The sequence below is a fragment of the Oncorhynchus keta genome, chromosome 11, assembly GCF_023373465.1.
Source record: "Oncorhynchus keta strain PuntledgeMale-10-30-2019 chromosome 11, Oket_V2, whole genome shotgun sequence".
Lineage (NCBI taxonomy): Eukaryota > Metazoa > Chordata > Actinopteri > Salmoniformes > Salmonidae > Oncorhynchus > Oncorhynchus keta.
In genome coordinates, this window is record NC_068431.1 from 8,411,292 (window position 1) to 8,435,185 (window position 23,894).

The window sequence follows — 23,894 nt, forward strand, 5'->3', positions numbered from 1 at the left end:
CAGGCTTCCTTCTTTTCACTCTGTCATTTAGGTTACTATTGTGGAGTAACTACTATGTTGTACATCCATCCTCAGTTTTCTCCCATCACAGCTATTAAACTCTGTTTTTTAAAAAAAGTTACCATTGATTGGCCTTATGGTGAAATCCCTGAGCGGTTTCCTTCCTTTCCGGCAACTGAGTTAGGAAAGATCTTTGTAGTTACTGGGTGTATTGATACACCATCCAAAGCATCATTGATAACTTCACAATGCTCAAAGGGATGTGTTCAGGTGGGCCTACGTTCTACAGCATAAAAAGAAAACGAGTTGCTCAAAAACAAAATGACAAATCACATGAATGACTTACCGAGGAAAAACTTCCAAAAGGACTAATTCAAGGTACAATGGAGTTGGGGCACCCAAAACAAGTCAGAGATTGATTTATTATTGCTCACTTTAATTCCCTGACCAGGATGCGAACAGGTGACTGACGATTCTACGTCAAACTAACGTCAGTGTCCTGACCATTGCACTTGGCTCTTATTAATAATACCCTAGTGGCTCATTGAGACAATAATATCAACAAATTATAATATGTTTCAAGGTAAATGGCAAATTACAGCACAAAAATAAATATCACATCATTTGCATCTCAAAAAAAAAAAAAATTAATCAACATTATAGAAACAAGGGGGGAATCATCATCAGTGATACCAGAATGCCTGTTTAAGTTTATGTACGATATCATAAACGCAACAAGTTCAAAGATTTTGCTGAGTTACAGTTCATATAAAGAAAATCAGTAAATTGAAATAAATAAATTAGGCACTAATCTATGGGTTTCACATGACTGTGCAGGGGCGCAGCCATAGGTGGGCCTGGGAGACAATAGGCCCACCCACTTGGGAGCCAGGCTCAGCCAATCAAAAAGAGTCCCCACAAAAGGGCTTTATTACAGACAGAAATACTCCTCAGCCGCCAGAACGAGGCTCTCCACTACCTGTTGTTCTTGCAGTAATGATTCTTCAGAATGTATCTGTAGATAGTAGTCAAATAGCCTCGGTCTAGAAATTAACATTCAATTATCTGGCAACAGCTCTGGTGGACATTTCTGCAGTCTGCGTTCTAATAGTGTTGCAAAGCTGTCTTCAAGGCAAAGGATGGCTACTTTGAAGAATCTAAAATATATTTTCATTTGTTTAACACTTTTTTTGGGTTACTCCATGATTCCATATGTGTTGTTTTGATGTCGTCATTATTATTCTACAATGTAGAAAATAGTACAAATAAAGAAAAACCCTTGAATGAGTAGGTGTGTCCAATCTTTTGACTGGTACTGTATATATAATATATATATATATTATTGTGTATATATATATATATATATATATATATATATATATATATTATTGTATATATATGTGTGTGGGGTACAGAGATGAGGTAGTTAAACACTAGTATTGTACACAGTGTGAGTCCATGCAACGGTATTATGGGACTTGTTCAGCAGTTTTACTCCTGAACTTATTTAAGTTTGTCATAACAAAAGGGGTTGATCAGTTACGTATTGACTCAAGATATTACTGAGTATTGTGTGTAGGTCACTGACAAAAACAACAACATTGAATCCATTTCAAATTCAGGCTGTAATACAACAAAATGTGGAGGAAAGGGGGTGTGAACACTTTCTGAATGCACTGTATGTGTGTGTGTGTGTGTGTGTGTGTGTTGGTGTGTGTGTGTTGGTGTGTGTGTGTTGGTGTGTGTGTTGGTGTGTGTTGGTGTGTGTTGGTGTGTGTGTGTGTGTGTGTTGGTGTGTGTGTGTTGGTGTGTGTGTGTTGTGTGGTGTGTGTTGTGTGTGTGTGTGTGTGTGTGTGTGTGTTGGTGTGTGTTGGTGTGTGTGTGTGTTGGTGTGTGTGTGTGTGTTTGGTATGGGCCAGAATGCAGGATGAACAAAGAAAAATACTTTCACACTGACAAAAAAACCTGTCTGTCCCTCACCCTGTACTCACCGGCAATCTCTACAACATCCCCAGGCACAATTTCCCGGGCTTTGACCCTCTGGACAGCCTTGCGGTTCATGCGGTACACCTTGGCTATCTCTGGCTCGTACTCCTTCAGCGCCTCGATGGCGTTCTCCGCATTCCTCTCCTGGACCACACGGAGAGACAGAGGCAGGTTCAGTACCAACGGCCCCATTTCGTACCACGCTAAAGTGTTTGTGCCTTTCTGTCACTTTGGAATGAACACCTACTAGAAAGGCGATAAACTGAACATTCAACCCATAGACTGACCTTACCCAGTGCTCACTCACTCAGCTGTCAATGTGTCCTCCAAACCCCACTTTATCACATGTGCTCTATCTATCCCTCCTCCTCATTCTACCCATCCCTCCACCTCCTCATGCTACCCATCCCTCCTCATGCTACCCATCCCTCCTCATGCTACCCATCCCTCCTCATGCTACCCATCCCTCCCCTCCTCATTCTACCCATCCCTCCTCATGCTACCCATCCCTCCCTACCCACCCCTTCATGCTACCCATCCCTCCTCATGCTACCCATCCCTCCTACCCATCCCTCCTCATGCTACCCATCCCTCCTCATGCTACCCATCCCTCCTCATGCTACCCACCCCTCCTCATGCTACCCATCCCTCCTCATGCTACCCACCCCTCCTCATTCTACCCATCCCTCCTCATGCTACCCACCCCTCCTCATTCTACCCACCCCTCCTCATTCTACCCACTCCCTCCACCTCCTCATGCTACCCATCCCTCCTCATGCTACCCATCCCTCCTCATGCTACCCATCCCTCCTCATGCTACCCACCCCTCCTCATGCTACCCACCCCTCCACCTCATTCTACCCATCCCTCCACCTCATTCTACCCATCCCTCCACCTCATTCTACCCCTCCCTCCACCTCATTCTACCCCTCCCTCCACCCCTCCCTCCTCCTCATTCTACCCACCCCTCCTCATGCTACCCACCCCTCCACCTCATGCTACCCACCCCTCCACCTCATGCTACCCCCCCTCCACCTCATTCTACCCCTCCCTCCACCTCATTCTACCCCTCCCTCCACCTCATTCTACCCCCCCTCCTCCTCCACCTCATTCTACCCACCCCTCCACCCCTCCACCCTCATTCCACCTACCCCTCCCTCCACCTCATTCTACCCCTCCCTCCACCTCATTCTACCCCTCCCTCCACCTCATTCTACCCCTCCCTCCACCTCATTCTACCCCTCCCTCCACCTCATTCTACCCCTCCCTCCACCTCATTCTACCCCCTCCCTCCACCTCCTACCCCTCCCCACCTCATTCTACCCCTCCCTCCTCCTCATTCTACCCCTCCCTCCTCATTCTACCCATCTCTCCTCATTCTACCCATCTCTGCTCATTCTACCCATCCCTCCACCTCATTCTACCCCTCCCTCATTCTACCCCTCCCTCCAAGGAGAAAGTGCTCTATTCAGAGACCAATTCTGATTAGGCTGCAGTTCATGGTCTTCAATTAACACTGACCCGTTTCTGTCTGCAGGTCTACAGAGTGAAATGAACAAAGACAGTAAGTGATCGCTCTGAGTGAAATACCTACAGAACTAGCATTTACATCATCAATGGCTTGTTTTACTGGCGCCTCTAGAAGCACCATGTACATTGCCACCGGGCAATATAAAAGCTTGGCCTTGGCTCCATGGTTTCCATGTTTCAATTGAATACGGCTTTTACTATCCTACCCATCAATAAAAGCCCTGCTGGCACGTATGAAGGTCGAAAGCAGAACACAAGTGATGGTTCTGTATAGATGACTCGTTAAGGTGACACACCATATAATATCCTGCATGTCAGCACCATCTCCTGACACATGATCAGGTGAACACACACGAGATAGAGACACTCACCTGCCAGACTCCGATCACAGCGTTAGCGATGAGGATAAGCAGGATGACGATAGGTTCCACGAAGGCTGTGATGGTCTCCTCCCCCTCCTCAAACAGAGCTAGCACCTGGAGGGGGACGGGGGGCACATAATACAGAGATAATATAACAGATTCTAGTAAAAGTGTTTTCTTCTCCGCAGTGAGTATTGAGCAGTGAAGAGGATCGGAGCAGATCAGCGGCTCAAGCCCCGGTCGATATCTCATCATTCACGACCGTTTGGGTCCCGCAAATCTACCCTTCACTCCACTCTGTGTAGAGAATATTGAAGGAGAGCAACTTGTTCTGATCTGTCCTTTCCTTTCATTCAGCCTAGCTAGCCAGTTGACACTGTTTTCCATTAGCGCCGTCTGTCGGCTAATCGGCCGGTTACAGACAAATTTTCAGCCGGCTACTTCTTCCACTTCATCTAAAAGAAATACAGTGGGGCAAAAAAGTATTTGGTCAGCCACCAATTGTGCAAGTTCTCCCACTTAAAAAGATGAGAGAGGCCTGTAATTTCCATCATAGGTACACTTCAACTATGACAGACAAAATGAGAAAAAAAATCCAGAAAATCACATTGTAGGATTTATAATGAATTTATTTGCAAATTATGGTGGAAAATAAGTATTTGGTCAATAACAAAAATGTATCTCAATACTTTGTTATATACCCTTTGTTGGCAATGACAGAGGTCAAACGTTTTCTGTGGGTCTTCACAAGGTTCACACACACTGTTGCTGGTATTTTGGCAATTGGTGACTGACTAAATATTTTCTTGCCCCACTGTGTATATATATATATATATTATTATTTTTTAAATGTATTTAAAAACACAACTACTTTTCATGTAAAAGTATCAATTCGCTAGTCCATCGAGCTCTCTCCCACTAGAATTAATGATATGCATCTTCTAGCGATCTATTGATAGGATAGGCGCCCGTCAGTCACAAAGCCAGCGATGACAGGGAACCTCTTTGTTATGGCCATCTGTCGGCACAATTTGGTCGATACAACATGTGTGCGCTGCGGTTGGTTGCAGTCAAATTTCACAGTAGGCTATTTACTATGCTTTAATTGACAACTGAACAGCAAGTTTATAAAATGTGTTTGAAGTGACTGAATGAAGTCAAATCAATCATAAGTCATGCAACATTGTTATATGACCATGGGCATCGGGACAAATAAACCAAAGGATTTTCTAGGTATTCCTTCCCTAGGATGTCGGGGCTTGCCAGACGGTGAGTAACTCACCTCGTCAGTCAGTGTAACCGAATCGCATCAGTGAGAGCCCTTCATTTGGCTCCCTAATTTGCATAGACTACTGGTAGACCTTTGGCTTTTTTGCCAATTATCTACCAATAAATTATGAAAATATTTGATAAGAATCATTACTGCAGGAACAGGTAGTGGAGAGCCTCATTCTAGTCAAAGTTTGATCATTTGGGCCCTCACCGAATCCAGACACTAAAATGGATGTCACGTCTGGCCATAGAGGCTTTTATTCTCTATTTTGGTTAAGCCAGGGTGTGACTAGGGTGGGCATTCTATGTTCATTTTCTTTGTTTTATATTTCTTTGTTGTTTGGCCAGGTGTGGTTCTCAATCAGAGGCAGCTGTCTATCGTTGTCTCTGAGAACCGTACTTAGGGAGCCTTTTCCCACTGGGTTTTTGTGGGTAGTTGCTTTCTGTTTTTGTGTCTGCACCAGACAGAACTGTTTCGGTTGTTCTCTTTGTTATTCAGTGTTCAGTTCGAATAAAAAAGATGAACGCGTACCACGCTGCACCTTGGTCCTCACCTTCTTCTCCCAACAGCCGTTACAATGGAGTTCAAATTATAAATAAATAATAAATAAATATTAAAACATTTATTGAATCACCTAAATGTATTGCTCAAGTATATCATAAGACATGAACAGAACGCATCAGTAGGTAGATTTCCATCCAATTGGCGACAGATTTTAATGCACATTTTTCCACCAAACTGACTTGTTACAGATAGAAATCAGTGTGATGACGTAGTGCACACAAAATGTACCTTTCCATTTAAGTTTGAGCACTGAATAAAAATCTAAAAAAGGTCAATGCGTTTCCATCACATTATCAACTCTACTAATAGTTTTTTCACAAAAAAACGTTAAATATCAATGTGCCTCCTCTGGTCTTGACACCTGAGCTCTAGCCAACTGCTCACAGATTCAATGCAGGTAGCCTGTGAGGGTAGGCTAGTCTACATGAGATTATTCATGAATAAGAGTGAGAATAATTTTATTTCTCAAAACGGCAGTCAAGCATCAATCATCATGTCACCAGAACATGACCGTGGATATTTATTGGAAAGGGGCGTTAAGTCCATCACCGTGCACATTCACCACCCTGTGAAGTTCATAACTTATTTCATCTGTAGCCTAATAAACTGCATGCTTTCCCAAGTCGTAGTGGGAGGACCACACCACATATTATCGTGTGATTCCAAGTTTACTTAGATACGATGTTTATTATAATAAATATTTGCATAACGGCGTTTTCACCACCATTTTTACATAATTAATTTTGCAGACCAAAAAAATAATAATAATAAGAAGAAATATATATTTTTTTAAACTCACCATGCCGAATTAAATTATCTGTCAACATTTATAAAATTCTACCGAAACGTCCTGTTTCCATCACAGCTGTGGTGAATGTTTTTTTTTTTAATACCAGTATGACTTTTTAACGTAGTTAGTTATTTCGTATTTCCTGCAACTTTCTGAAGAAGCAGTGAGAATGCCCGTCTGTGTGTGTGTGTGCAGTGCGTCTACAACTTTCAGAAGAAATCCATCTAGCATGTTGGAGGTGATGAAACGAGGTCCGATTCATTTTTCGACGGAGGAAAGCGAAACCCGAGGGAAGAGTAAACCAGGGCGGGACCAAAGTTGGGAAAGCTGAACCTGTGTACTCTGCAACGTTGCATTGCTATTGAAAATAGTCCTAATCACATAGGCCTAGGGGTGGGCAACTCCAGCCCTCGAGGGCCTGATTGTTGTCACAATTTCTCCATCCCTAAAAAAAACACAGCTGATTAATCAAATTGCATTCTAAACCAAAGATGTGTTAGCTGGGGCAAAACTGTGACACCAATCAGGCCCTCGAGGACTGGAATTGCCCACCCGTAGGCCCCACCATATCCAAAACAATACACTCAATTCATACATGCTCAGTAATTTTAGTTGCAAAGTAATATCTTTCTGCACAATACCACAAAAACAAAAATTTCAGAGGTAAACTTGATAAAATATTCCATAATTTTGCTGTATATTTCAGATGAAGTGAAGGCGTTACAATGTACCGGGGACCACCAAAATCGAGCTCCTTCGGCAAGACATTCTAACCCATGGGTGTTTCCGGCACCTGGCTAGCTACTCTGTACTTGTGACTGACACACACTTCCGTGGTATTTCTGACAATTAGCGAGTGTTCTTAGTTTTAGCAGACGGGAATTAGAGCAGGGATTTCCAACAGGTCGATCGCGAGCTACCAGTAGCTCGCAGACCACCTATGAGTAGCTACCAGACCACCTATGATTAGTTACCAGACCACCTATGATTAGTTACCAGACCACCTATGAGTAGCTACCAGACCACCTATGAGTAGCTACCAGATCACCTATGAGTAGCTCGCCAAACAATTCTGAAAGTACATGGAATTTTCACATGTTCCACTGCAAACCATCATAAAATAAATCTCACAGGTATCAGACGCTGCAAGTTCCCAGCTATTATCTAGTCAACCTGATTTGCATACTTTTACTATAGCTTGTTGAGCTCCAGACACATTTTTTTTCCTATGAAGATGGCAATACCACAGCGCAGGAACAATGTATAGTGAGGAGGGGGCCTCATTCTGGTCCATGCTCATTTTTTCTCCAGTGTATTACATTTGATCTTCATTAAAAAAAGGCAGGTCATGTAATAATTTGATCAGTTCAAAATGTTTTCAACATTTCACGATCTGACATAATGGTTTGCAATGTTTTAGGATTTAAAATGAGACGTATAATATCGTCACGGTTTTAGGTCAATTTCTAAGGCATTACTGAACGAAGAGCAATTTGGGAGCCAAATGAACGTCTCTTTCAGGTGAACGTCGCCAAATGGTCCGGCTCACAGACAATAATGCACATCACTAGAGGCCAGTCGATGTTGACAGAGGCCAGTCGATGTTGACAGAGGCCAGTCGATGTTGACAGAGGCCAGTCGATGTTGACAGAGGCCAGTCGATGTTGACAGAGGCCAGTCGATGTTGACAGAGGCCAGTCGATGTTGACAGAGGCCAGTCGATGTTGACAGAGGCCAGTCGATGTTGACAGAGGCCAGTCGATGTTGACAGAGGCCAGTCGATGTTGGGTTGATAGAAATACTTTCTTCAAAAGCGTCTCAATTAAATGTTTACTGCAAAGTAGGCTTACCTGGCAGAAGTATATCATGAGTAAGTGTATCTATTATTTGCTGACTTTGCCATGAAGTTAGCAGTAGAAGTACAGCACAATCGCTAGACTGACACATTAGCTGTGCAATTAAAGGGGAATTACACAAAAATATATATTATATATTATTTAAATATATTTTAAATGCTTTCTTACAGACCCCCCCCCTAAAAAATATATGTCTTTCTGATACGATTTAAACATTGACATCGACTCAGAACATCCAATTTCGTTGTTTCTCCATGAACAATTGTCATTGCAATTTTCACAATTGTAATTGTAATTTTCACAATTGTAATTGTAATATGTGAAACCCAGGAATATCTCAAACAGAATTTGGGAAACAAAATGTATTTTGTAGGGTCCCTCCCCCCCTCAGAGTTTTTATGAAACATTATTTTACCAGGCATATTGACAGAATACAAAGTGTACAAGAGAAAGTAGTGCACGAAGGACCTGGGGAAGAGTTGCAGAGAAGAGAATGTGCCTTTTTGAAAGCTATAAAAAGAGAGTAGCTCACAACATTTCTTTTAAAAAGTTGTTCTCATGCTAGAAAAGGTTGGAGACCCTTGAGAGGAGACAGGAGTTACGCTTCACTTCCAGACAGATGGCTTATTGGGACTGAATGGCCACAGTTCCAACATCACGTTAAAACCAAAACACAGCTTGAACAAATGGAAGGGAAAAATAAAAAATAAATAATTAAAAAACGTATTAAAATAATGTTTACGAAGACCAGCACGACAACAAGCAAAGCATCAGGGCCCAATTCAATGGCCACTTGACTTTTTCACTCCCTTCCTGCACAAACCAAAACCTTGACCTATACTCCCTCTCTCACATAATGCTGTGGGGAATGAAATAAAGGAAGCCAACCTTTCCTCCTTCCTCAGAATAAAATGGAGGAAGTGTTTATTTCATAATTAGGAAGTGTATTCATTGTTGTTTCAGGTGATCGATGTTGCCAGTTGTCATCGGTTGGGGTCATGGGTCAGCCTGACTTGGTATTGCCCAGTCTATAACCCCTATTCTCATAGATGGATGGGAGTGATCAAGTTGTCTCAACTACACAACAAATCTTAGTAAGAAGATGATCGAATTAAAATAGTTTTAAAAAGTTGCCTACAATATGATAAATGACAGTAAGCATTGTGTCCAGTAACAGTTAAGAGGCTGTAGTGGTAGACCTGAGCATTCCTTCTCCTCTACGACTTCCATCCATAAATAGTCATGTGTAATGATTATATCGGAGACCGCTTTAAAAACAACAGCTTTGTCCTGTGTTCCTCTCTTGTTGCCTGGTTACAAGGCTCTATTCTCATGTCATGCAGAGTCAGAGCAGCTCAATGTCTTCATTTACATATTATTCAAATAGGCACACAAATGAGTAATTCCCCCATTGAGGTTTGGCCCTTATAGGTTAGGATTGCCTTTCTTTCGGATACTTCTGAAAGGTCACTTTCGCCACCTCTTCCAGCATCAGTAGGCTGACCACATGTTGCTGTAATTCATTAAAGCAGCAACGTTGGTCACTAAAACTGAATTGTTTTAATAAAAATAATAAAAAGTGTTTATTTAACGAACTAAATCCATTTGATGTCACTTTTTTTATTTTACCTTTATTTAACACGGCAAGTCAAGTCAAGAACAAATTATTATTTACAATGACTTCCTACACAGGCCAAACCCGGACAACGCTGGGCCAATTGTGCACCACCCTATGGAACTCACAATCATGACTGTAGTGACGCCTCAAGCACTGAGATGCAGTGTCTTAGACCACTGCGCCACTCGGGAGCACCAATGCACAGTAGCACCGACTGACCCATAAGGAATACATCAGCATCAAGTCTCAAAGGATGTGCAGGAGGTTAAACCAGCCTAGGTAGCTCAGTCTGCTTGGTGTATAGTAAAGGATGTGCAGGAGGTTAAACCAGCCTAGGTAGCTCAGTCTGCTTGGTGTATAGTAAAGGATGTGCAGGAGGTTAAACCAGCCTAGGTAGCTCAGTCTGCTTGGTGTATAGTAAAGGATGTGCAGGAGGTTAAACCAGCCTAGGTAGCTCAGTCTGCTTGGTGTATAGTAAAGGATGTGCAGGAGGTTAAACCAGCCTAGGTAGCTCAGTCTGCTTGGTGTATAGTAAAGGATGTGCAGGAGGTTAAACCAGCCTCGGTAGCTCAGTCTGCTTGGTGTATAGTAAAGGATATGCAGGAGGTTAAACCAGCCTCGGTAGCTCAGTCTGCTTGGTGTATAGTAAAGGATGTGCAGGAGGTTAAACCAGCCTCGGTAGCTCAGCCTGCTTGGTGTATAGTAAAGGATGTGCAGGAGGTTAAACCAGCCTAGGTAGCTCAGTCTGCTTGGTGTATAGTAAAGGATGTGCAGGAGGTTAAACCAGCCTTGGTAGCTCAGTCTGCTTGGTGTATAGTAAAGGATGTGCAGGAGGTTAAACCAGCCTAGGTAGCTCAGTTTGCTTGGTGTATAGTAAAGGATGTGCAGGAGGTTAAACCAGCCTCGGTAGCTCAGTCTGCTTGGTGTATAGTAAAGGATGTGCAGGAGGTTAAACCAGCCTAGGTAGCTCAGTCTGCTTGGTGTATAGTAAAGGATGTGCAGGAGGTTAAACCAGCCTCGGTAGCTCAGTCTGCTTGGTGTATAGTAAAGGATGTGCAGGAGGTTAAACCAGCCTCGGTAGCTCAGTCTGCTTGGTGTATAGTAAAGGATGTGCAGGAGGTTAAACCAGCCTCGGTAGCTCAGTCTGCTTGGTGTATAGTAAAGGATGTGCAGGAGGTTAAACCAGCCTCGGTAGCTCAGGCTGCTTGGTGTATAGTAAAGGATGTGCAGGAGGTTAAACCAGCCTAGGTATCTCAGTCTGCTTGGTGTATAGTAAAGGATGTGCAGGAGGTTAAACCAGCCTAGGTAGCTCAGTCTGCTTGGTGTATAGTAAAGGATGTGCAGGAGGTTAAACCAGCCTAGGTATATCAGTCTGCTTGGTGTATAGTAAAGGATGTGCAGGAGGTTAAACCAGCCTCGGTAGCTCAGTCTGCTTGGTGTATAGTAAAGGATGTGCAGGAGGTTAAACCAGCCTAGGTAGCTCAGTCTGCTTGGTGTATAGTAAATGATGTGCAGGAGGTTAAACCAGCCTAGGTAGCTCAGTCTGCTTGGTGTATAGTAAAGGATGTGCAGGAGGTTAAACCAGCCTAGGTAGCTCAGTCTGCTTGGTGTATAGTAAAGGATATGCAGGAGGTTAAACCAGCCTAGGTAGCTCAGTCTGCTTGGTGTATAGTAAAGGATGTGCAGGAGGTTAAACCAGCCTTGGTAGCTCAGTCTGCTTGGTGTATAGTAAAGGATGTGCAGGAGGTTAAACCAGCCTAGGTAGCTCAGTCTGCTTGGTGTATAGTAAAGGATGTGCAGGAGGTTAAACCAGCCTAGGTAGCTCAGTCTGCTTGGTGTATAGTAAAGGATGTGCAGGAGGTTAAACCAGCCTCGGTAGCTCAGTCTGCTTGGTGTATAGTAAAGGATATGCAGGAGGTTAAACCAGCCTCGGTAGCTCAGTCTGCTTGGTTTATAGTAAAGGATGTGCAGGAGGTTAAACCAGCCTCGGTAGCTCAGCCTGCTTGGTGTATAGTAAAGGATGTGCAGGAGGTTAAACCAGCCTAGGTAGCTCAGTCTGCTTGGTGTATAGTAAAGGATGTGCAGGAGGTTAAACCAGCCTCGGTAGCTCAGTCTGCTTGGTGTATAGTAAAGGATGTGCAGGAGGTTAAACCAGCCTCGGTAGCTCAGTCTGCTTGGTGTATAGTAAAGGATGTGCAGGAGGTTAAACCAGCCTCGGTAGCTCAGGCTGCTTGGTGTATAGTAAAGGATGTGCATGAGGTTAAACCAGCCTAGGTATCTCAGTCTGCTTGGTGTATAGTAAAGGATGTGCAGGAGGTTAAACCAGCCTAGGTAGCTCAGTCTGCTTGGTGTATAGTAAAGGATGTGCAGGAGGTTAAACCAGCCTAGGTATATCAGTCTGCTTGGTGTATAGTAAAGGATGTGCAGGAGGTTAAACCAGCCTCGGTAGCTCAGTCTGCTTGGTGTATAGTAAAGGATGTGCGCGAGGTTAAACCAGCCTAGGTAGCTCAGTCTGCTTGGTGTATAGTAAATGATGTGCAGGAGGTTAAACCAGCCTAGGTAGCTCAGTCTGCTTGGTGTATAGTAAAGGATGTGCAGGAGGTTAAACCAGCCTAGGTAGCTCAGTCTGCTTGGTGTATAGTAAAGGATATGCAGGAGGTTAAACCAGCCTAGGTAGCTCAGTCTGCTTGGTGTATAGTAAAGGATGTGCAGGAGGTTAAACCAGCCTTGGTAGCTCAGTCTGCTTGGTGTATAGTAAAGGATGTGCAGGAGGTTAAACCAGCCTAGGTAGCTCAGTTTGCTTGGTGTATAGTAAAGGATGTGCAGGAGGTTAAACCAGCCTCGGTAGCTCAGTCTGCTTGGTGTATAGTAAAGGATGTGCAGGAGGTTAAACCAGCCTAGGTAGCTCAGTCTGCTTGGTGTATAGTAAAGGATGTGCAGGAGGTTAAACCAGCCTCGGTAGCTCAGTCTGCTTGGTGTATAGTAAAGGATATGCAGGAGGTTAAACCAGCCTCGGTAGCTCAGTCTGCTTGGTGTATAGTAAAGGATATGCAGGAGGTTAAACCAGCCTCGGTAGCTCAGTCTGCTTGGTGTATAGTAAAGGATGTGCAGGAGGTTTAACCAGCCTTGGTAGCTCAGTCTGCTTGGTGTATAGTAAAGGATGTGCAGGAGGTTAAACCAGCCTAGGTAGCTCAGTTTGCTTGGTGTATAGTAAAGGATGTGCAGGAGGTTAAACCAGCCTCGGTAGCTCAGTCTGCTTGGTGTATAGTAAAGGATGTGCAGGAGGTTAAACCAGCCTAGGTAGCTCAGTCTGCTTGGTGTATAGTAAAGGATGTGCAGGAGGTTAAACCAGCCTCGGTAGCTCAGTCTGCTTGGTGTATAGTAAAGGATATGCAGGAGGTTAAACCAGCCTCGGTAGCTCAGTCTGCTTGGTGTATAGTAAAGGATGTGCAGGAGGTTAAACCAGCCTCGGTAGCTCAGTCTGCTTGGTGTATAGTAAAGGATGTGCAGGAGGTTAAACCAGCCTCGGTAGCTCAGGCTGCTTGGTGTATAGTAAAGGATGTGCAGGAGGTTAAACCAGCCTAGGTATCTCAGTCTGCTTGGTGTATAGTAAAGGATGTGCAGGAGGTTAAACCAGCCTAGGTAGCTCAGTCTGCTTGGTGTATAGTAAAGGATGTGCAGGAGGTTAAACCAGCCTAGGTATATCAGTCTGCTTGGTGTATAGTAAAGGATGTGCAGGAGGTTAAACCAGCCTCGGTAGCTCAGTCTGCTTGGTGTATAGTAAAGGATGTGCAGGAGGTTAAACCAGCCTTGGTAGCTCAGTCTGCTTGGTGTATAGTAAAGGATGTGCAGGAGGTTAAACCAGCCTAGGTAGCTCAGTTTGCTTGGTGTATAGTAAAGGATGTGCAGGAGGTTAAACCAGCCTCGGTAGCTCAGTCTGCTTGGTGTATAGTAAAGGATGTGCAGGAGGTTAAACCAGCCTAGGTAGCTCAGTCTGCTTGGTGTATAGTAAAGGATGTGCAGGAGGTTAAACCAGCCTAGGTAGCTCAGTCTGCTTGGTGTATAGTAAAGGATGTGCAGGAGGTTAAACCAGCCTCGGTAGCTCAGTCTGCTTGGTGTATAGTAAAGGATGTGCGCGAGGTTAAACCAGCCTAGGTAGCTTAGTCTGCTTGGTGTATAGTAAAGGATGTGCAGGATGTTAAACCAGCCTAAGTAGCTCAGTCTGCTTGGTGTATAGTAAAGGATGTGGGAGCTTTAAATCAGTGGAATAAAACAGGGTCTTGTTACAGTGCTAACACATTTAAATTACAAGTACGGGCAGCCTAATTTACATTAGGAAAAACAAACAGCCTCCCACTTAGAAACACCAGGATAGGCCTCCCGGGTGGTGCAGTGGTTAATGGCGCTGTACTGCAGCGCCAGCTGTGCCATCAGAGTCCCTGGGTTCGCGCCCAGGCTCTGCGACGCACAATTGGCCTAGCGTCGCCCGGTTTAGGGAGGGCTTGGTCGGTTGGGGTGTCCTTGTCTCACCAGCGACTCCTGTGGCGGGCTGGGCACAGTGTACGCTAGCCAAGGTGGCCAGGTGCACGGTGTTTCCTCCGGCACATTGGTGCGGCTGGCTTCCGGGTTGGATGCGCACTGTGTTAAGAAGCAGTGCGGCTTGGTTGACTTTCAGCCTTTGTCTCTCCCGAGCCCGTACGGGAGTTGTAGCTACTACAACAATTGGATACCATGAAATTGGGGAGAAAAAGGGGTAAAATTTAAAAAAAGAAAAAAGAAACACCAGGATCAACACAAAGGCAATTAGTGTAGATATATTTGTATCGTATACATTTTAATACTTATTTTCCACTGCCCAGAATAGCCCTGTAATAGATGGAAATACAATCATTATCCAGACAGGGTGCCCCTGGCCGTGCCACATACTCCACCCTACCACCTGGCCCAAAAACAGGGTCACTATTTAAGGAATTGTATGCGTCAGAGTATTGGAAATACTGAAGTAAAGAGAAATGCTTTGAGTGGAAAATCTAGGGAGTCAAGGGTCCGAACCTTCCATCATCGGCAGGCCAGTATTATTGGAAATATGGAGGTGGTATGCAACGCAATGGAGGTGGTATGCAACGCAATGCCTGCAGACAGGGTATTACAGACACATTCTGTCCACTGTCAGGGCAGAGTATTACAGACACATTCTGTTCACTGTCAGGGAAGAGTATTACAGACACATTCTGTCCACTGTCAGGGCAGAGTATTACAGACACATTCTGTCCACTGTCAGGGCAGAGTATTACAGACACATTCTGTCCACTGTCAGGGCAGAGTATTACAGACACATTCTGTCCACTGTCAGGGCAGAGTATTACAGACACATTCTGTCCACTGTCAGGGCAGAGTATTACAGACACATTCTGTCCACTGTCAGGGCAGGGTATTACAGACACATTCTGTCCACTGTCAGGGCAGAGTATTACAGACACATTCTGTCCACTGTCAGGGCAGAGTATTACAGACACATTCTGTCCACTGTCAGGGCAGAGTATTACAGACACATTCTGTCCACTGTCAGGGCAGGGTATTACAGACACATTCTGTCCACTGTCAGGGCAGGGTATTACAGACACATTCTGTCCACTGTCAGGGCAGAGTATTACAGACACATTCTGTCCACTGTCAGGGCAGAGTACTACAGACACATTCTGTTCACTGTCAGGGCAGAGTATTACAGACACATTCTGTTCACTGTCAGGGCAGGGTATTACAGACACATTCTGTCCACTGTCAGGGCAGGGTATTACAGACACATTCTGTCCACTGTCAGGGCAGGGTATTACAGACACATTCTGTTCACTGTCAGGGCAGGGTATTACAGACACATTCTGTCCACTGTCAGGGCAGAGTATTACAGACACATTCTGTTCACTGTCAGGGCAGAGTATTACAGACACATTCTGTTCACTGTCAGGGCAGAGTATTACAGACACATTCTGTTCACTGTCAGGGCAGAGTATTACAGACACATTCTGTCCACTGTCAGGGCAGAGTATTACAGACACATTCTGTCCACTGTCAGGGCAGAGTATTACAGACACATTCTGTCCACTGTCAGGGCAGAGTATTACAGACACATTCTGTCCACTGTCAGGGCAGGGTATTACAGACACATTCTGTCCACTGTCAGGGCAGAGTATTACAGACACATTCTGTCCACTGTCAGGGCAGAGTACTACAGACACATTCTGTCCACTGTCAGGGCAGAGTATTACAGACACATTCTGTCCACTGTCAGGGCAGAGTATTACAGACACATTCTGTCCACTGTCAGGGCAGGGTACTACAGACACATTCTGTCCACTGTCAGGGCAGGGTACTACAGACACATTCTGTCCACTGTCAGGGCAGGGTATTACAGACACATTCTGTCCACTGTCAGGGCAGAGTATTACAGACACATTCTGTCCACTGTCAGGGCAGTGTATTACAGACACATTCTGTCCACTGTCAGGGCAGAGTATTACAGACACATTCTGTCCACTGTCAGGGCAGAGTATTACAGACACATTCTGTCCACTGTCAGGGCAGAGTATTACAGACACATTCTGTCCACTGTCAGGGCAGGGTACTACAGACACATTCTGTCCACTGTCAGGGCAGAGTACTACAGACACATTCTGTCCACTGTCAGGGCAGGGTATTACAGACACATTCTGTCCACTGTCAGGGCAGGGTATTACAGACACATTCTGTCCACTGTCAGGGCAGAGTATTACAGACACATTCTGTCCACTGTCAGGGCAGAGTATTACAGACACATTCTGTCCACTGTCAGGGCAGGGTATTACAGACACATTCTGTCCACTGTCAGGGCAGGGTATTACAGACACATTCTGTTCACTGTCAGGGCAGAGTATTACAGACACATTCTGTCCACTGTCAGGGCAGAGTATTACAGACACATTCTGTCCACTGTCAGGGCAGAGAAGCCTGGTTGTCACTAGTGAGCTAAGCTGCAAAGATAGACGTAAATCTTTCAAGACACTGTAGAAAAAGGCCAAAACATAGGACTCATATGAATGAGTGGAGAGAAGTTAACAAAGGAGAATGTGATGAGCAGCAGGGTATTGGGTTCAATAGTTACTAAGGAGAATGTGATGAGCAGCAGGGTATTGGGTTCAATAGTTACTAAGGAGAATGTGATGAGCAGCAAGGTATTGGGTTTAATAGTTACTAAGGAGAATGTGATGAGCAACAGGGTATTGGGTTTAATAGTTACTTACTAAGGAGAATGTGATGAGCAGCAGGGTATTGGGTTTAATAGTTACTTACTAAGGAGAATGTGATGAGCAACAGGGTATTGGGTTTAATAGTTACTAAGGAGAATGTGATGAGCAGCAGGGTATTGGGTTTAATAGTTACTAAGGAGAATGTGATGAGCAGCAGGGTATTGGGTTTAATAGTTACTAAGGAGAATGTGATGAGCAGCAGGGTATTGGGTTTAATAGTTACTAAGGAGAATGTGATGAGCAGCAGGGTATTGGGTTTAATAGTTACTAAGGAGAATGTGATGAGCAGCAGGGTATTGGGTTCAATAGTTACTTACTAAGGAGAATGTGATGAGCAGCAGGGTATTGGGTTCAATAGTTACTAAGGAGAATGTGATGAGCAGCAGGGTATTGGGTTCAATAGTTACTAAGGAGAATGTGATGAGCAGCAAGGTATTGGGTTTAACAGTTACTTACTAAGGAGAATGTGATCAGCAACAGGGTATTGGGTTTAATAGTTACTTACTAAGGAGAATGTGATGAGCAGCAAGGTATTGGGTTCAATAGTTACTTACTAAGGAGAATGTGATGAGCAGCAGGGTATTGGGTTTAATAGTTACTTACTAAGGAGAATGTGATGAGCAGCAGGGTATTGGGTTTAATAGTTACTTACTAAGGAGAATGTGATGAGCAGCAAGGTATTGGGTTCAATAGTTACTAAGGAGAATGTGATGAGCAGCAGGGTATTGGGTTTAATAGTTACTTACTAAGGAGAATGTGATGAGCAGCAGGGTATTGGGTTTAATAGTTACTTACTAAGGAGAATGTGATGAGCAGCAGGGTATTGGTTTCAATAGTTACTAAGGAGAATGTGATGAGCAGCAGGGTATTGGGTTTAATAGTTACTAAGGAGAATGTGATGAGCAGCAGGGTATTGGGTTTAATAGTTACTAAGGAGAATGTGATGAGCAGCAGGGTATTGGGTTTAATAGTTACTAAGGAGAATGTGATGAGCAGCAGGGTATTGGGTTTAATAGTTACTAAGGAGAATGTGATGAGCAGCAGGGTATTGGGTTTAATAGTTACTAAGGAGAATGTGATCAGCAACAGGGTATTGGGTTTAATAGTTACTAAGGAGAATGTGATGAGCAGCAGGGTATTGGTTTCAATAGTTACTAAGGAGAATGTGATGAGCAACAGGGTATTGGGTTTAATAGTTACTAAGGAGAATGTGATGAGCAGCAGGGTATTGGGTTTAATAGTTACTAAGGAGAATGTGATCAGCAACAGGGTATTGGGTTTAATAGTTACTAAGGAGAATGTGATGAGCAGCAGGGTATTGGTTTCAATAGTTACTAAGGAGAATGTGATGAGCAGCAGGGTATTGGTTTCAATAGTTACTAAGGAGAATGTGATGAGCAGCAGGGTATTGGTTTCAATAGTTACTAAAGAGAATGTGATGAGCAACAGGGTATTGGGTTCAATAGTTACTAAAGAGAATGTGATCAGCAACAGGGTATTGGGTTTAATAGTTACTAAGGAGAATGTGATGAGCAGCAGGGTATTGGGTTTAATAGTTACTTACTAAGGAGAATGTGATGAGCAGCAGGGTATTGGTTTCAATAGTTACTAAGGAGAATGTGATGAGCAGCAGGGTATTGGGTTTAACAGTTACTTACAAAGGAGACGCAGGCAGCTAACAACAGGATTCTGACCAGGAGATCTTCAAACTGCTCCACCACCAGCTCCCATAGGGACTTGCCTACACACACACACACACTTCAGGATGTATTCACACCCCTTGACTTATTCCACATGTTGTGGTGTTACAGCCTGAATTTACAAATGGATTACATGTAGGTGGGTGAGAACCTACACACAATACACCCCATAATAACAAAAGTGAAAACATGTTTAGAACTTTTGCCAAATTTATTGAAAAATAAATACATAAATATCTAACTTGCATAAGTATTTACACCCTTGAGTGAATACATGTTAGAATCACCGTTGGTAGTGATTACAGCTGTTAGTCTGTGTAAGCCACTAAGAGCTTTCCACACCTGAATTCTTCAAGCTCTGTCAACTTGATGACAGTAGTTGATCATTGCTAGACAGCCATTAGAGGCTTGCCATAGATTTAAGTCAAAACTGTAACTAGGCCACTCGGGAACATACAATGTTGTCTTGTTAATCAACTCCAGTGTAAATTTGGCCTTGCGTTTTAGCTTATTGTCCGACTGAAAGGTGAATGTCAGGTCTTCCTCTTGGATTTTTCCTGTGCTTGGCTCTATTCAGTTTCTTTTTATCCTAAAAACTCCCCAGTCCTTAGCGATGACAAGCATCCCCATAACATGATGCAGCCACCACCATGCTTGAAAATATGAAGTGGTACTCAGTGATGTGTCGTGTTTGCCCCAGATATAACCCTTTATAATCTGACATGTTCATTTCAGTTTTACTTTAGTGCCTTAGTGCAAACAGGATGCATGTTTTTAATCTGTACAGGCTTTCTTCTTTTCACTCTGTCATTTAGGTTAGTATTGTGGAGTAACTACAATGTTGTTGATCCATCCTCAGTTTTCTCCTATCACAGCCATTAAACTCTGTAACTGTTTTAAAGTTACCATTGGCCTCATGGTGAAATCCCTGAGCGGTTTCCTTTCTCTCCGGCAACTGAGTCAGGAAGGACGCCTGTATCTTTGTAGTGACTGGGTAAGTATAACTATAAAGTATAACTAATAACTTCACCGCGCTCAAAGGGATTTTCAATGTCTGCTTTTTAATATTTTTTTACCCATCTGCCAATGGGTGTCCTTCTTTGTGAGGCGTTGGAAAACCTCCCTGATCTTTGTGGTTGAAATTCACTGCTCGACTGGGTGACCTTGCGGATAATTGTATGCAGAGATGAGGTAGTCATTCAAAAATCATGTTAAACACTATTATTGTAAAATTATTGCAACTTACGTGACTTAAGCAAATTCTTACTCCTGGACTTATTTAGGCTTGCCATAACAAAGGGGTTGCATACTTAATGACTCAAGACATTTTAGCTTTTCATTTTGTATTCATTTGTACAATTTTTGTTTTTACAAAATTATAATAAAAAGTCTAAACATAATTCCACTTTGACATTATGGGGTATTGTGTGTAGAGCAGTGACACAAAATCTAAATGTAATACATTTAAAAATCTGGCTGTAATAACAAATATGTGGAGAAAGTCAGGATGTGTGACTACTTTCTGAAGGCCCTGTACATATAGTCAAGTCATAAGGCTGTCCGGCTATACATCATCTTGTCACAGATACTGTACCTATAAAAACTCTTAGTCCAGGCCTGAAAGTACATCATGAGAATTGGAACCACAGTAAAACATCACTACCCAGCCGTTGATAATATGGGACTTCTATAGGTCTATACTTCTGTTCAGCCAGTCATTAATCCCTCTTCTACTGACAGTGTATCTATATGGGTGGTGCTTCAAGTCAGTGTGTACTCTGAGGACACACACACACACACACGAACACGATCCTAGGCTAAAGGGCTAATCATCAGCTTATAAAGGAGGGGGCACTAGAATCTCACTGGAAATATCAATATTTACCTTCTTCAGCTGGAAGCTCTGTCAGTGTCACACCACGATCACGCCATCCGTGGAGGAATGGAAGGGGGAGATGGATGAAGAACAGCGAGAGAGGGAGGGGGGACAGCGAGAGAGGGAGGAGGGAACAGCGAGAGAGAGGAGGGGGGACAGAGAGAGAGGGAGGGGGACAGAGAGAGGGAGGGGGGACAGCGAGAGAGGGAGGGGGGACAGCGAGAGAGGAGGTGGGGGGACAGAGAGAGAGGGAGGGGAACAGAGAGAGAGGGAGGGGAACAGCGAGAGAGAGAGGAGGGGGGACAGAGAGAGAGGGAGGAGGAACAGCGAGAGGGAGGAGGAACAGCGAGAGGGAGGAGGAACAGCGAGAGAGGGAGGAGGAACAGCGAGAGAGGGAGGAGGGGGGACAGAGGGAGGGAGGAGGAACAGCGAGAGAGAGAGGTGGGGGGACAGAGAGAGAGGGAGGGGAACAGCGAGAGAGAGAGGAGGAGGAACAACGAGAGAGGGAGGAGGAACAGCGAGAGAGGGAGGAGGAACAGCGAGAGATGGAGGAGGAACAGCGAGAGAGGAGGGGGGGGGTATAACGAGAGAGAGGAGGAACACCACAAAGACAATGTTAATGATTAACAGATTCATTTAGAACAGGCTTTGAGATGCTTTTGACATGTGTAAACATTTCCACTTCATCCTGGAGCAGTTGAGTTTAAATGTATGATTACATATGAAATAAAGGAAGGCTTCTCATGACAGTGTTTCTGAACTAAAGGATTAGTGTGTTGTAACAACTCTGACGATTTAAAACAAATGTTATCCTTCAGCTCTCACCATTATCAGATCTGTGTGGGAGGGAGGGGGAGGTGTGGAGGGAGGGGGAGGCGTGGAGGGAGGGAGGGGGAGGCGTGGAAGGAGGGAGGGGGAGGCGTGGAAGGAGGGGGAGGCGTGGAAGGAGGGGAGTCGGGTGACTCGGAGTGAGGGACAGGCAGCACAACACCCACCACAGTGATGAGAACCTCTTTACAGCACCACATGTCCATCTATACTGGTCAGCACAACACCCACCACAGTGATGAGAACCTCTTTGCAGCACCACATGTCCATCTATACTGGTCAGCACAACACTAAGTCACAGCTCAGGTAATGTGATGTTCTGTGTAGCTTGGTTGGTAAAGCATGGACCTTATACAGGACAGTGTGTTCAATTCCCGGGACCACCCGTACATAAAATGTATGAACGCATGACTAAGTCACATTGGATAAAAGCACCTACTAAATTGTGTGTATATATATATATATCATTATATAATGAAGTGCTGAACATGCTGTAGCAATACACTACTCCTGTAAAGCTAAGACCTCCTTTAAGACTGGTCTATATAACTATAACCCTACTGAGATCAGGGCAAAACATTCATATTTGCAAACACAGAAAGTTCTCAATAGCTGTAATTTCCAGTCTTACTCCAAAGTCATGATTGAAATACTGAAATATAAAAGCAGGATGGACATGTTTGGAAACAAACTACAGTATGACTAAAGGCATTGGAGGTTTTACATGGTCATCAAACGTAATCCCACTCAGAGGGCCGAAAAGTAGAGGAACCATGACGCGCCTCGCCCGGAGGAGAGCCCTTCCAAAAACATACCCGCAAGACACACGCCCGCACGCCGGGAAATTAAATGGTTACTTCAGGACCACTAGAATTACAGAGTTAATCAGGAGCTTTTGAATTCTTCCCACCATCTTTGATTAACCGAAAGAAAAAAAGAGTGATGATTTCAGGTTAAAATATAATTGAATGAAACCGCTTTTTATTGACACGGTAGAGTACATGAATAATGTTGCAGTACAAAGCGGGGTTATTGTGCTTTGAAGAATACTGTTTCCACTGATCATGTTATCCAAGCAAGAAGTGGGAGAGTAAGGGCAAGAAGAAGCAGGAAGTGGGAGAGTAAGGGCAAGAAGAAGCAGGAGAGTAAGGGCAGGATGAAGCAGGAGAGTAAGGGCAAGAAGAAGCAGGAAGTGGGAGAGTAAGGGCAAGAAGAAGCAGGAAGTGAGAGAGTAAGGGCAGGATGAAGCAGGAGAGTAAGGGCAAGATGAAGCAGGAGAGTAAGGGCGAGATGAAGCAGGAGAGTAAGGGCGAGATGAAGCAGGAGAGTAAGGGCGAGAAGAAGCAGGAAGTGGGAGAGTAAGGGCAGGATGAAGCAGGAGAGTAAGGGCAAGAAGAAGCAGGAAGTGGGAGAGTAAGGGCAAGAAGAAGCAGGAGAGTAAGGGCAGGATGAAGCAGGAGAGTAAGGGCAAGAAGAAGCAGGAAGTGGGAGAGTAAGGGCAAGAAGAAGCAGGAAGTGAGAGAGTAAGGGCAGGATGAAGCAGGAGAGTAAGGGCAAGATGAAGCAGGAGAGTAAGGGCGAGATGAAGCAGGAGAGTAAGGGCGAGATGAAGCAGGAGAGTAAGGGCGAGAAGAAGCAGGAAGTGGGAGAGTAAGGGCAGGATGAAGCAGGAGAGTAAGGGCAGGATGAAGCAGGAGAGTAAGGGCAAGAAGAAGCAGGAGAGTAAGTGCAAGAAGAAGCATGAAGTGGGAGAGTAAGGGCAAGAAGAAGCAGGAAGTGAGAGAGTAAGGGCAGGATGAAGCAGGAGAGTAAGGGCAAGATGAAGCAGGAGAGTAAGGGCGAGATGAAGCAGGAGAGTAAGGGCAAGATGAAGCAGGAGAGTAAGGGCGAGAAGAAGCAGGAAGTGGGAGAGTAAGGGCAGGATGAAGCAGGAGAGTAAGGGCAAGATGAAGCAGGAAGTGGGAGAGTAAGGGCAAGATGAAGCAGGAGAGTAAGGGCAAGATGAAGCAGGAAGTGGGAGAGTAAGGGCAAGATGAAGCAGGAAGTGGGAGTGTAAGGGCAAGATGAAGCAGGAAGTGGGAGAGTAAGGGCAAGATGAAGCAGGAGAGTAAGGGCAAGAAGAAGCAGGAAGTGGGAGAGTAAGGGCAGGATGAAGCAGGAGAGTAAGGGCAAGAAGAAGCAGGAAGTGGGAGAGTAAGGGCAGGATGAAGCAGGAGAGTAAGGGCAAG

General features: G+C 44.4%; 1 protein-coding gene across 2 annotated transcripts in view; it reads right to left on the reverse strand.

Annotated features, from left to right (window-relative positions):
• The window catches only part of LOC118389758 (sarcoplasmic/endoplasmic reticulum calcium ATPase 1-like), a 118,458-nt gene that overhangs the window by 83,062 nt on the left and 11,502 nt on the right, over positions 1-23,894 (reverse strand). The window contains exons 2-5 of one of the 2 annotated variants that reach the window (XM_052529365.1): positions 20,848-20,865; positions 18,921-19,003; positions 3,888-3,992; positions 1,992-2,130 (exon numbers count right to left, since the gene is read on the reverse strand). In XM_052529365.1, the coding sequence (XP_052385325.1) occupies positions 1,992-2,130; positions 3,888-3,992; positions 18,921-19,003; positions 20,848-20,865 (345 nt within the window). The remainder of the gene's footprint in view (positions 1-1,991; positions 2,131-3,887; positions 3,993-18,920; positions 19,004-20,847; positions 20,866-23,894) is intronic. The other variant, XM_052529366.1, reaches the window with a different exon arrangement.